General features: G+C 40.3%; 1 protein-coding gene across 4 annotated transcripts in view; it reads left to right on the top strand.

Annotated features, from left to right (window-relative positions):
* The window catches only part of LOC121186893 (rap1 GTPase-activating protein 2-like), a 68,446-nt gene that overhangs the window by 35,117 nt on the left and 18,780 nt on the right, over window positions 1-14,549 (top strand). For 3 of the 4 annotated variants that reach the window (XM_041045778.1, XM_041045777.1, XM_041045783.1), the window contains one exon: window positions 10,259-10,343. In XM_041045778.1, coding sequence (XP_040901712.1) covers window positions 10,259-10,343 — 85 coding nt within the window. Of the gene's footprint in view, window positions 1-10,258; window positions 10,344-13,302; window positions 13,389-14,549 lie in introns of those variants that run through there. The other variant, XM_041045779.1, reaches the window with a different exon arrangement.

The raw sequence follows: 14,549 nt of genomic DNA on the forward strand, positions 1-14,549 counted from the left end.
TATAGTGGTTTCCACATGTGTACTTGGATTTTATGGCACTTCAAATCTGATTTGATCTTAGTTTGATATTATTTTTAATGTTTTGTTATGGTCTCACAGTTTTCTGTGATCATCCCAGTTGTCTGATTTGTTTTGTTTTGGCGTTTTAAATCCTGTCTGCATATTTCCCTTTGGACTACAAAGATTGATTTAATTTGACAGTTTTGCAGTTATCACCACAGCTTTGGTCCCTTAAGAGAAAATCCAATCAAACAGTATTTAGTGGTCTATTGTGTATCTGTTCAAGGGTCCTTGATATGAAGATGTTCAGGAGCTTCTGTCACAGGACATAACAGCAGAAATAGAAATGGTCAGACACAAACTGAGTGCTGTCTCCATTTGAAGAGCATGGTACATTTGTACAACAATCACACAGTAATGGTAAAACCTATCTTTGTTGAGCAGCTTAGAATAGGACCTCATCTCACATGTCATCCAGTTATGACGTCTTTGTAGCTGTGTCCTGTGGTGGACATGTGTTTGGTAAAATGTTTGGGACTGAACAACTGACATAATAAATTACAGTAGCAGCTGGTCACAGCTAAAAACCATCAGGAATAACCTGCCTGGCTTCCTCTGACACAGCAAGTCAGCCTCCAACACTGCAGCAGCTTGCCAGGCTGCGGTCCAGCAGAGGGAAATAACACACACACATACACACCCATACACACAACACAAAGCATCTCAGTGCTTTTCACACCACAAGTCAAAAGTCGCAGAACATCTCATTTTTTCCACTTGTTACTGAAATTTCTCGGTGTACTCTGAAGTTAAAGATTTTTTGAAAAAAAGAACCATAGAGTCTTAAATCCTGAAGTAAATCTAAATGTTCAATTCATCCAGCAGCCGATCAAACTCGTGATGTTGTTTCTACAATGGAAATGAAACATTGCTCCGAAAGTTCGTCCTAACACTTTTGCAGAAGTTTCCACAAATGTGTTCCACTTGAAGGTGCTGCATGTTGCACCATGGTGCAGCTCCATGATGTATCGGTCCGGAGACTGTGCTGGTCCTCATCATATGAAGCCACTGTCTAGTTCATTATTAAGTCATTAAGTCATTATTAATTAATTCATCAAGTCATCAACAAAAGTTGGGGCACCTATGGGAATTGTTTACATTAACTTTCAATACTTAATTTACTTCCATTGCTGCAGGAAAGTTGTAAGTAAACCAGTAAAAAAGGCCTGTTTTCTGTAAAATGTACATGATTTTTCAGTTTTTAGTGACCTTTTTTTTTTTTTTTTTTTAAAACCTTGGGCAGTTTAGCACTTAGCTTTGTAGCAAGGTTATTCACTGGACTTGAGCTACTTGAATTTCAATAGAAACATGGAGGTTTATAACACTTGGTCGACAGTGTACATCAACATCAACAATTCTGGAGAAATCCAAAGTTTGATAGACCTGCTTAGTTGTGTTTAGTTGTGGTTGCTATGCTACAGCTGGACAATCACTGTTCCTTCAGTTGTGTAATTTCCTCTTCATGACACAGTTATGTGGAGTCAAAGCATTTAATTTTCATGGAATCTTTTTTCTCCAGTTTAACTTTATTTTATTACACTGCAGAAAGAAAAAATGGATACTGTCTGTAGGTAAACCCTGTTCGCAGATGACGGTTTTCACTGTAGCAGATTCTAAACATTTGCACTTTTATGGAGAGAAAACCTGGTCAGACAGCTTAACTACAGCTGTGGTTTCAAAGTGCAGCCTTTCATGTTGCTTTTCTTGGACACTTTATGCAGTATTTCCTTGTCCTGTAGCCCCTTCCCTCCTCTCACTGTCAGACACTCCTCCTGCTGTTTCACACAAACCGCCTTTTATTCACTGACTCACTCGTATTTCCATTCTTACGTCTCCTCCCGTTTTTCCTTTTCTACTCTCAGTTACTCCCTCTTTTAAACCCCCCCCCTTGTGAGTTTTCCTTCTTTTGCGATTACCAGTTGTGTAGGACCGCTACTATAGACACACACACACAGAAACATGCAGACATTTGATTCCATTTGAACTCGCATGTCTCTTTGCTGTCTGTTTGTACAAATATCTGTGTGTTTGTGTACATGTGTGTGACTGTCAGCCTTATCTTGGGGTGTAATGGATGAGATAGTATTGTCTCTAACAAGTGTCCAGAGACCCACCCAAGACAGCCCTATTTACCCAGCTCTGCACTGGGGATTGAGAGTGCTATTTTTAGTCTGCCGAGATTCATTTATTCTCTCCCTCTATACCTCGCTCTGCGGCCTTCTCTCTTTCAGTGATCCGTCTGACATCCATTCATTCTGCGCCTCTCCCTCCCTGTCTTCATATCTCCATCCCTTTTCTTCGGGACCTTTCTGCTCCGGTGTGGTTATCAGTTAGTCTGAAGTGGTGGAGCTGATTGAGAAGAGAAGTATTCAATGTCATCTGACGGATGCTTAACTCCTTTTTTTTCCCCCTCTAACTCAAGTCAGTGAGACTGGGCAAGATTGAACAATGATAAAGAGGAAGTGGGTCCCAGAAAATGAATAGGATTAGATAGGATTTATGGCATTTCCAGTGATATGACAGAGAGAGCGGTGATGTCAGGCAGCTATGTTTTTCACTGCAATGCAGCAGTGTGACAAAGGACGACAAACTCTCCTTAAATCAAATGTTTTGAATCCATATCACACAAATAAATACTTCTTAAGACTTTATTAAAACTGCCTAGTGACCAGCTGAAGAGTAGATGCACACTCATTGCGTGTCACTTGTTGTTTGAACATGCTCTCGCGTCTTGACACGCTAAAAGTGGTCGAGTGTTTGCAAATGGCGGAAAAAGAGAAGAGCGGCACGTCTTCCCAGAAGAACATCTTTGTATAGAAAGAAAATCATTTTAAAAGAACTTACATGACACCATTTCATCTTTTGAATTCAAACGGAAGGAAATTTCTTTCAACGAGATGTTTATAATATATTGTGTTTTTCAGACTGAGTGGCTATTCAGGTGTTTATTTGATTGAAAGGCTCCATGTGGATTCCTATTCTGCTCAATCATTATAGTCACCTAACAGTAAATTGACTGTCACACTGTCGGGCTGTCTAAATAAAGTGTGATTATACTGCATAAAGCAGAACCTCAGACAAAGAAGCAAACATGATTCAGCCCTTGGCCTTTATCAGTGTCTCCCTGCTGTTGGGAAGCAAATACATGCAAATTATGTCCATCAGAGGTCTCTTGGCACTATTTCAGCAGCGAGACTGAAAACAACACTGACATTTCAAAGGGAAGACAAAAGCTGCTGGACATAACCTTTTACTAGCTTGTACTGTTTTCCTTTTGTCTTTAAATGGTAAATTCAGTGTCAAAGATACAGTGTTTGTGTGTGTGAGAGAGAGGGAGAGAGAGAGAAGCTAGGAATTTAGCCAGTTTGTGATTGTTGGCTTTCCAGTCAATAATTTGGCTGCAGTACTTGGTAGGTGTTTAATACAGCACAGTTAAATGTTGGAGTGAACCGTCAGAGTATCGTCCAGGGTAACAGACTTACTGCAGCATAATTAACCTGGTTTCTCTGGGCGTGTGTGCCTGGAGAGGGTGAGACCCTCACTGGTGTCAGTTCAGTCCAACACTTGGATTAATTACAGAAATAGCTGAGAGAGGAGAACCAGGTGAATCGAAAAGACAGGACGAAAGTAGGTAGAAATTGAGAAGAATAAGAAAGGTGAAGGACTAGAAAGGACTGATTCATGCAAGGAATTTAGCTTGGTGCATGCTCAGACTGAATCTCTCTCGCTGTGTAGGTGGAAATGAATGGTAGGGGGGCTGCCTGCCATCAAAGATAAGAAACTAAACATTTCTCATCGTTTCTGTCAATTAATTTTACTTCAAGGCCCATTTTTTTTTATGATCAAGAGAATATTAGCACATCACTTTGGCAATTCTTTCCACTCAGCATGCTTTGTTCTTTCATGTGTGCTGAAATGTGAGAAACATTTTGCAGTGAAAAATCAGAAAATATATAAAAAAAACTGTGTAGTATGGGTAAATCGCTGAGGCAGGCGAAACATTTCATTTACAAAAATGTTATATTTAATCAAATATAACTACTTTTACAGTAAAGTTTCAAAGTTCTATTAACTGTGCTTATGGAGCAATCACAAAAATACACACTCTTTATGACAGTGTGTCTTAGAGGTAGACTGACAGCTTAAGATATAAAATATATGGAAACAGCAGGGCAGAGTTCCCACAAACCACTTCTGGGTCTTGTAGCTTGTGCGTTTGCACGTGTGTGCTTGTTAACACGGTTCTCAGGCTGTCACATAAAGAAGCTGTGAGGCCGATAATGACAAAGTGTGCGTTTAGGTGTGCGTGCCAGTGTAGCACTGTGCTTACATTTCTGTTTAACGTACCTGCAACAAAGCCTGCATACACACACTCAGACACACAAACACAAAATCCATTTCCTCTCTTCTACTCCATCAGCAGAACAGCTAAATGAAAAGGTTATTTACTTCCTCTTCTTTCTACCTGCCAGCTCTGTAGTTGAAGGACCAATTTTTTTTTTTTTTTTTTGGGTACACATTTATATATTAATTTATAATAGCAGCGGCATGTCTACTCACCAGAGACATGCTGCTCCCCTCCTCCTCGTCACCCCCTCACTATCTGTCTGTCTGTGTCTCTTCCTCTTATTGATAATGAGAGTGTTTCAGGTTGTCTGGCTGGACAGTCTTATCTCCTGCCTGCTGTCATCTTTGTATCTATTCATATCACAGTAAGAGAGAGAGAGAGAGAGAGAGAGAGAGAGAGAGAGAGAGAGAGAGGGCGAGGCCTGACGTTCCCACAGGAAACAGCCGGTGACTTGGAGCGCAGTTGCCTCCTAATTATTGCTCTTCTGACCTCTGCGCATATCTGCACATATCTTGGATGCCTGTACTCTCCTGTTGGACAGCTGACTCATACAGCCATTTCTTACCTCTCTGTGGAGCAGACTTTGTAACGACGAGAGACTGACAGTAGATAGTACAGGGGGGAATAGAGGACAGACGAAAAGATTAATGGTGTTAATTTAAATTGCTGCTAAAATGACATGACAAGATGAGGCAGCACTGTGATGTACCTCATAATGTAACCGATTATCTCAGTCACAGGGGATGCGACAAAGGGATGCAAACAAGTACAAAGAAACACAGATGACTACAATTAGATGCAAAATGACCAAAAAAAATGGAAAACACAAGTCGACTGTTTGTTGTCATTTTGTGTCTCTTTGGGGCTGGGGAACTTTCTCGCAAGCAGCAGAGGTGGGGGGCCTTGAACATGTCACCCAGGGGCCCATTGTCTGGCAATACGTCCGTGACACAAATGGAAGATTTCTGTAACTTTGAGCAGAGAATTTTAATTAAGAATAATTTAATCTGTAAAGTTTTAATGAGCTGTTAACAGTATCTGTGTCCATATTCCTGGACAGTGGCCTCTCATATTGTTGGAAGTGAATCATCTTTGCTCTTTCCTGCTATAAACAGATAATTATTCATGTCTGCAAATCTAAATTGAACTGAAGAGTCGGTCCTCAGTTCCATTCATTAAACACTTGCTATACCTTCTGTAAGACGTGTTTGTACTCTCCTAAGTTAATTAACTTTGGTTATATTAAGCAACAGGCATCACCTGGATGCCTCCTGTAGCATCAGCCTCTTAAAGTGCTTATCAGAGCTGTAACTGTCAAGTCTAATATGTGATATTGCAGGAGATACTGCTGTGCGACATGATTCTTCATTCTCATTCTCTACTTTAATGTACATCAGGGTTGATGGGTCCTTCTCACCACAGCAGGCTGTCTTGTGTTCCCTCCCCTCCACGCTGTCCATCTCTTCACAGCCCTCATCTCTCTCCTTTTTCTCTGTCTCCAGTTGCTGTGGTATTAACTCCATTAGAGAAGCCATCAGTTGTGTAATTGGGCAATCGGCCTGAAGATAGGGCTGCTTATCAAGTTTCATAACAAATATTAAGCCCAACTGGAAACAGGAGTTGCCTGGGACAGGCTCAGTTCCCGAGACCCGCAGTTCACCCCGTCCTCGGGCTTTCTGTCTCTGTCCTCTGTTCTTTATTTTTATCCTCTCTGCCCCTTCTATTACCCAGATTTCCTGTTTTCATCCTCCTATCTCCTCTTCCTGTGATCTGTCCATCGTGGGGATGTGCAAGGTGCTGCTCCCCTTTTTCTCTCTCTGTCTCACTCAGACACACACACACTCTTTCTTTTAGTCTTTCCCTCTCTGTGTCCATGCCCTGCTGTCCTAGTCTTATCTCAAGGGTGTAATCAATACATGAAATAACAGAATGTATTACAGTCTCTCCCTTTATCTGTCCCCCTCCCTCACAAACACACATACACACACAAATTACCGGCATCATTAGATAAACATGATGACTGTGTAGATGTAATTATCATTGAATCAACCATAATTACCACCAGGCAACATGCAACCAGGGTTACAGACAAGCTGCTTCACAAGAAAGGTACATTTTGATGCAGATGTAGAACATGATCTACCCTATTTATGCTCAGCAGGTTTACAACCACTTAATCTTCGCTCCAGGGGACGAGGCCTTGAGTTGAGTTACATTCACTCGGAGAAATTCATCCAACACAAGCAATTTCCTAAAATTCTTTAAAGAGCTTGTTTAGTGCTGTGGATGAATGAGTCTTTCAGAGGTGGCTTCACTGTTTTTGGCAGAGTGCCGGGCCAGAGAAATTCACACAAACCAACACAGCTTCCGTTCGATCCTCGCAAGCCAGTATTTTCTGCGTATTAAAATAATGTAATTGTGTGGCAGCCGCTGCGCTTTGGCTCGCTGGGCAATTTCTGCCAGGCGGTGTTTGTACCAGCTCAGAGCCAGAGGATTGAATGCAATTTGACCTTGTGATTTCATTTCACAGCCCAGGTGCTTGCTTCCTCAAAGCCAACATTGAAAGGCATCAACAGAACAGAACTGATAAAATATTTAATGAAAAAAAAAAAAATCAGCCATTTGTCCATGTAGTTAGAACTCAAACTGATTATGCAGAGCCCTTTTTGGGAGCTGCACCATACTGTCCAAAATCCTGGATGACGTCTGATCCCAAAACCCGTGGTATGGTTAAGGTCAAGGAAAGATTGTGGTTCTGACAAATAAACTATGTTGCAGATCTGCAGCTAGTTCCAGTTGTGCCTCTGATGTTTCATCATTACTTTCAAGCCACAGACTCGTAACCTCAAGCTAGCTGAGGTTACAAGTCTGTTTCCTAATTAATCAGTTATTATATGACACAAGAAAGATATAAAAGGGCAGATTTTGTATGGAAATATACAATAATGGAAAGTAACTATAATGTAGAGAATTATAACTGATAGTAAAAAACGTGAATTATGAAAATAAGCTGCAACTTGGGAAACGTGTTAAAAATATGTTTCATTGTGCAGTGGATTTTTTTCTTTTTTTTTTTTCATCCAGGTGGTTAGAAGAGTCTTTGAGGATTTTGAAAATACCTTCAGGAAAGAAACCTAATAAACAACCTTCCTGGATTTTCAAAGATCAGCGGGTATTTATTTTTCAGAAAAACAGCTTAGCTCTGTGAATCTGATGTAATAGTAATATGTGAGAAGTACAAACTGGGGCTACCACCTCCATGCCCTTATTTTCTTCTTCAGTACATGAAGGGTGCACAGGCACTGAACGTTGGTGTTAGTTGTAAAAAAATTCCTGGGGATACTCGGCTGTAGTGTTACATCTTACGCCCTTTGATGATGCCTTTGTGCAAATCACCTTTTCTTAACAAGCGTTGACTGCACATCTCATCTAACCCTCTTTCCTCACTTCTCTCTTCTGACTCACTTTCTCCATGACCTGTTCTTCCTAAATTGTTTCTGAGCTTCCTCCCTCCTGCTGTCCCAGTACATGCACTCCCTCCCTCCACGTCTGGGTGGGAGTCAGTAACTGTGACGTAGCTGTTGTATCATCACCATAGACACAATCCAGGCTGCAAGGACAGCAGACCCCCCTCCCTTTCGTAGACGCACAATTTTCTTCAGCAAACAGCATCTCTCTGTGTGCAGGTGTGACTGAGTGAGTGTGTAAAGCAGTGAGATGGGTATTGTCCTTGTGCCTGTAGGGACACACAGCAGGGATCTGCTCCAGGGACTTTGGACTGACCATCCTTTTCCTTTTCATGTGTCAGTGGTAGAAAACACACAGCGTCCTCACCTGCAGGCTGATGAGAACAAAGAGGAAGAACAAAGTCCAGCAAAAAAAAAAAAAAAAACATGTTTTCCCTTCCTCTTTTTTTTCAGTCTTGTAAACCCGCCCAGTCTGTCCTGGCTTATGGTGCTCATTCAAACATTGTCCACCCTTGGCTACTGTGAGCGAACATACTGCAGCGTTACATACACAGGGGGACACAGTGGTGCATTGTGTGAGTGCTGAGCCTGTGGAAAGAACTGGCCAGTATGAGCTTTTCGTCTGCACTGAGGAATGAGGACTAGGGTTGGACAGGATTTGGGTTTGCCCTGAAATGGCTAATGGAGACGGGTGGGATTCGTCCGTGACTTTTCCAGCTTTGTTTAGGTGTCTGTGAGACTCGGTAAAAATTTTAGAGACTATGACCATTAAAATCGACGTGCGTGGCTTTGCTGCTTGCAACCACTTTACACAGTTGCATGTGAAAATAGAGAAGGTACTATGCAGCTGCTATGCTTCCAGTTAATTAAAGGAAAGAGGAGGCATATTAATTTCACATAAACACTCAATTAAAACTCTCATCTTACCCTTTCATCCACTAAATCTGAAGTGATCACTTAAAGCTCTCCACTCTGGTAGAATCACAGCCTTTGACTGTAGAGTGCACATGGTGGACATCCAGCATTATAAAACTTGATACAAGCTCTATTTTCAGTGTCAAATTGGAAATTTAACCAAGTATAATAATGGAAAACTTAAACTTTATCTATACACACAAGAATGACAGAAAGTTATCACACAGTAACATTAGCTAAAGGCTATTTATGACCACCAGTTCATATTCAACAAGCCATACTGGAACAGTTGTACAGGATATATGGTTGTAAGTGCACTCTGCAGCTCCAAAGCAGGGTTAGAGAGGCTTCAGAGCATCTATGCTCGATTTTCTCTTAACTTCTTTGTAAACTTTTTTTGATCCTGATCATATATTCAGCATGAGTGTTGTCCATTGCAAAGCATCATACTTCAAGCCATACCTTCAGGAATATAACAGGATTTTATCAGAACACATGGCAGGTTTCTGAGGCTAAGCTAATCCTCTTGCAGCCTCCCACTGACAGCTCAGCCTCCATCCGGGATCATTAATGTGCACTCATGCTTCTGAGTAAGCCACGTAGAGAAGGCATAAAAGATGAGAAGAGGCTTCTAGCCCCAAAGGACTTCTCTTAAAGTCTCCTTCACAGCCCTTGGGACTCCAGAGAGACATCTGATACCTCACTGCATATTTCCAGCAGGCTCTCTGACTCACTTTAAAATCTTTAATTATATTAAAATCTATTCAAACTAAATTGTACTGTTTGGTAAGTGTGTGGCTCGTGGTTTAAACTACATGGTAGGCCTAAGGATATGAACTCTACCGACACCAACATTGAAAAACAAAACACAGAGTCACAGCCGCATGATTCTGAAATAATATGTGATCTGTTGCCATAACACTGGCAATGTTTTGAGCAAATCCAGGATTAGACAGTCTATTTATATAGTCAGCCATCCAGGTAGCGATTGGGTTAGCCTTAAATTAGCTGGTTATATTTGGCTTGACAATTTAGCACTTAAAAGCTGTCCCATTTGCAATGGAACCTTTGCTTACATTTCTTTTGTTTTTTGTTTTTTGTTTTTTCAAACACTGGTGACATTTGTTGTTTAGTTAAGGAGAACTGGAAAAGGCCAGTTGGTATAGAGTGGTTCAGACCAATGGAGAGGCAGAAGGTGGTCACTCTGATTAAACCAACAAACATGCTGGATCATTTTTTTAACATCAGGTTAGAAGCTGTTTTAACCATATTCTAATGAAAATAATGCTTGTTTTGGAGGGGGAATAATGCTATAACATTGTCCTTTATCTACACACATAGATAAGGGAAAGATGGTCCATCTCCCTCTCAGGACGGGTGACCTCTGATAATATTTGGAACGTTTTGGTGGTCAGAAAAATCAATAAATCAACCATGTTTATTCCTTTTTTTGTCCTTGTCTCTCCAGGAAACAAGAGCTGCTGAACATCTCCAACGTCCCTCTGGGAGAATGTCCCCCCTCACCGCCCCGCACTGCACCGCCCAGCATGAAGGTAGGACACACACATGCATTAATGTGCAATGTGCTCACATATATCGAGGCACTCATCTGTAGAAAGACATTGATTTACTGACTTTTTCTTTGACACATTTTGCCCTTTGGTCCTTTACGCCTATTAGAAAATGTATTGATTCTGATTATTCTCATTGAGAAACCACTTCAGCAAGAAAAGCAGATAAGAGACAATGATAAACTGCAGCGTCACAACAACTTAAAGTTCACCACATGACATGTTATACAACTACATTTAAAGCAAAGTAAGGTGATAAGTGCTTTATCTCACAACATTTATATCGCCCATAATCCATGGCAGTATTTTCTTGTCCTGCCCCTCTACTACTTTTTTTGTCAGTATTTTTTTTGCCCTTGGAATAAGAGCCCAAGATATAAAGCTCAGTTTTTGCGAGTTTTGGCTTTATAATTTTACTTTAAACTTCTTCTCAAGTTGCTACTAATACCGTTACTCTACTTCCTTACAAACTTTACTTGAGTTAAGAGAACTAACCTTGGCCTTTACAGTCTTCACTGGCCCACTAAATTACCATCATACAAGGTCTTGAAGTAGTTTTCAAGGTCTTGAGCTCACTTGTTTTTTATTTCTCTGTATTAGACTACTTTTATTTCCAGTTTATATTGGATTTCCTCTTGCCAGTAAAAGTTTGTGTTGTGAGAAAGGAATTGCAGTTGCATTATACTGTGATGTACAGTGGATGGATTCATGACCAACGACAGTAAGAAAAGGTTGGGAGCTTTATTTTCAGGCTGATGGTATCCTGACCATAAATTGTCAAGTTCAGTCACACTGTGTCCTCAAAGGAAACTTTGGCCAAAACTGTGACTCAGCAAATAGAAAAGAATAAAATAAAATAAAATAAAATAAAATAAAATATGAGAGCAAAGTGGATGTGAATACACACGAAATCCATCAGACTTTCTCAGATGTTGTCTCACTGATTCAATGAGTGACATATTATCACAAGGTTGTAATGTTTTCAGATATTCTTTCCTCATTTGCCTTTGCACTTGTGCTACTGCTGAAGAGTTTTTCATTTCTCCTCCAGCATGATAAAAGAGAGGAGACATCTTGCAGGGAGGCAGATTAGCAGGGTGATATACAGGAATTAGACGATGGCTCCTGCTAAAGGGAGCCCCTTTCTGTAGTGTGTCACCTTGAACTATGCCATCATTATTGAATCTACTGAAGACAGCACAAAAGGAGAAGCCACAGAGAGGAGGAAAGGAATACTAGGATACTTTTTGCTCATAGTAAAAGACACAGGAAAAGCTGGTTGACTGACTATATGGTCAGGCCAAGACAGGACAAAATACAGTTAATATATGAGAGGAAATATGATATATGAGAGAAATATAGATCAAGCCATAAGACAGCAATCTCCTTCTCAGCGTGTGGCTGATTTCTGGTAATTATCAATTGCCAGCCCACAATTTTGCTGTGAGCTGGAGTGGTCTAATGGTCTGATGTTCATCATCAGTCTCACACTGGTAAAGAGGTTATGAAACTTATAATTTCCTATAATCACAGTTCACATCAAATCCATCCACAAGACTGTGGATGGATTTTGACTTTGGCTGCCGTGTGTGTGAGAGAAACAAAATATGTAGGACAATCCACAGATGATTCTGTAGCTTAAAAATGAATCATTTAAGTAATGCACCACACACAGCACTACTCTAGCCTTATGGCTTAACCGTGTGCAAGTTCATCCAACAAAAATGCAGCAATATTTGACAACAACCGAAAAGACATTAGAAAAAAAAAACTTGTTACCATCTTATTATCATACACAGTAGTTTTGGCACCAATTTCAATCAGATGCTCTGTTATGCATTTTAGTTGCTAGAATGATGCTCTGCTCATACATACAAAAACATTCACATCTGATTACACAGACTACATGTCGTTTCTACACAACGTAGTTATTGGCAAAAAGAAGTCAAATGCTGTGGCCATAAACAGGAGCCACTTGGGCACTTGGGTTTTTTTTTTTTTTTGTACACCTGGCAAACACACGAATGCTGGGTTCTGCAGCTGTTTGGCGCTTGTTCCTGACCTTATGAGTGCAGATGGAAAATCCTTAAAGTAATAGAAAGACAAAGAAAATAAACTGAGGAAATTATCTCGCTTTAAGATGGTCTCTCAGGTCTTTAGTGTTAGAGCTCAGGTAACAGCGGTGTGTGAACCTTTACAGTTACAGTGGTATTAAATATATTTACTCAAGTACTGTACTGAAGTACTGATTAATTTTGGGATACTTGTACTTTGCTTGAGTATTTCTGTTTTCTTCTGCTCTATACTTCCACTACTCTACATTTCAGAGGCAAATTGAGCAAATTTAGTTCATTTGAAGATTCAGACTAATAATACAAAAACAGTCAACAAGTAATCTATGTAATCTAAGTATGTTTTGATGCTATTATGTACTTTTTCCTGAAATAATATTTTAAATGCATTACAGTATATTTCTACACTGTTGTATTGCTATTTTTTATGTTCAAGAACTGAGTGTATCCACTGCACAGTACTAGATAGGGTTAATTTAGGGTTGTGGAATAAAGGTACTTGAAGTAAGTTCTCACAGTTCAGGAATTCCACTTTGATTACAGGTAATGCAAAGTGTGTGTGTGGTGCATGTGTTTGTGCAAAGCTTTTCTCAGGTAGTTAATACTGTGATTTTACACTGTGCAGTGACTCACTTTGTGTATAATGTCAACTCTTTCAAAGACACTGCTGCTGAGACAGCAAAACAAAGGCAGTTCTTAGCCCACATGGCTGACCTGCAGAGTGTGTGTGCTGTGTGTAGACACATACAGACTGGAATGACCAGTTCTTGGTTTAACAAATGATTCAGTTTGCCTCCTGACTTGACAATCCTGTTTAAGTGTTTGGGTATTTAAAGGCAAAATAGAGATTAAAATCCAGTGAGAGGGAAGTCCTTTTCTAAACGTAGAACAGAGTTGAGAATAAGAGGAAGACAGAGACACAGAGGGTGTAGATGGTTTAGCTGCTGTTGTTAAGGTAAGTCTGAATTTTTACTTTGCATCAACTTGTTCAGGACTGAACAAATTTCTCTTCCATTCGTAACATGTCAGCAGCTTGATGATTACAACATCACGGCTACTGTTCTTTACATTTACATATGTGATTTCTTTTAAAAAGCTGAAGGGGAACAAAAATGTCAGTGACCGCTGATAAATTCACTGATGTTCCTGTTTTACAGGTACTATTGTCCAGTCAGTTGCACAAGAATAAATGTTCTGTAACTAGAAGATTTAAAGATCAAGGTGTTTTCAGCATGAGCCACTCTCTTAGAGCTGTTTACTTTCAAAAAATATTAAATGTCACATCTAGTTCAGGACGATTTTACAACTTCACATCCCTCAGTTTGTGCAGGTAAAATAACTGTAGACACTGCATCTGTGAAGCTTCAGCATTTTTATGTCTTATTTATAGCAGATTTACTCCCACGTGTACAGCATTTCACAACAATATTTCATAACCTGGGGACCAAACCAAAACTGCATTGACTGAAGCATCAAATAAAGATATGTGTCAGTGCAAGTGTAAGCCTGTGTTCCAGGTACACAGCTGCACTATGAGGGTGTTTTACTGTGTATCTCATAGCTGAGAGGCCAGGGCTGTCAGCTCAGGCCCATCCCTTCATCCACCCATCACCTTGTGTTGTGGTGTGGGATGGAGAGACAAGTCTGTGGATCAGTCCACAGTCATTTTAGTTAGTCACTGTGAACTTTTAGCTCTGAACAGGGCTCTCATGTGTTGCAAGCAGAAGTGAACTGCTCTGAACTAGACGCAGTGAGTGACTGTTGTAGCTATAATAAGAGCATGATATACTCAGGGTACGCATTTCACGTCTGCGTGACTCAGTACGACTGTAAACCAGTGAAAAAAAGGAAGAACCACATAGTGAGTTTCAGCTTTATTTGCATTTAATTCCTTTCCCAAATCTTTCAATTAGTGTTTTTGATTAAGTGAAATTTTGTAATATTCCTATAATCCTGACGATAGCATGATAAGACATGATTTGCGAGGCCGATTATATTCATGACTCTACATGAATGTGTGAATTCTTGCAGCCACTGAGTGTGTCAGTCAGTCAGTCAGACAGGCAGCCAATCTAATCTGCCTGCGGTTTGTGGTAGCCCCAGCGGGTTGCCATGG

The sequence above is a fragment of the Toxotes jaculatrix genome, chromosome 9, assembly GCF_017976425.1.
Source record: "Toxotes jaculatrix isolate fToxJac2 chromosome 9, fToxJac2.pri, whole genome shotgun sequence".
Taxonomy (NCBI): domain Eukaryota; kingdom Metazoa; phylum Chordata; class Actinopteri; family Toxotidae; genus Toxotes; species Toxotes jaculatrix.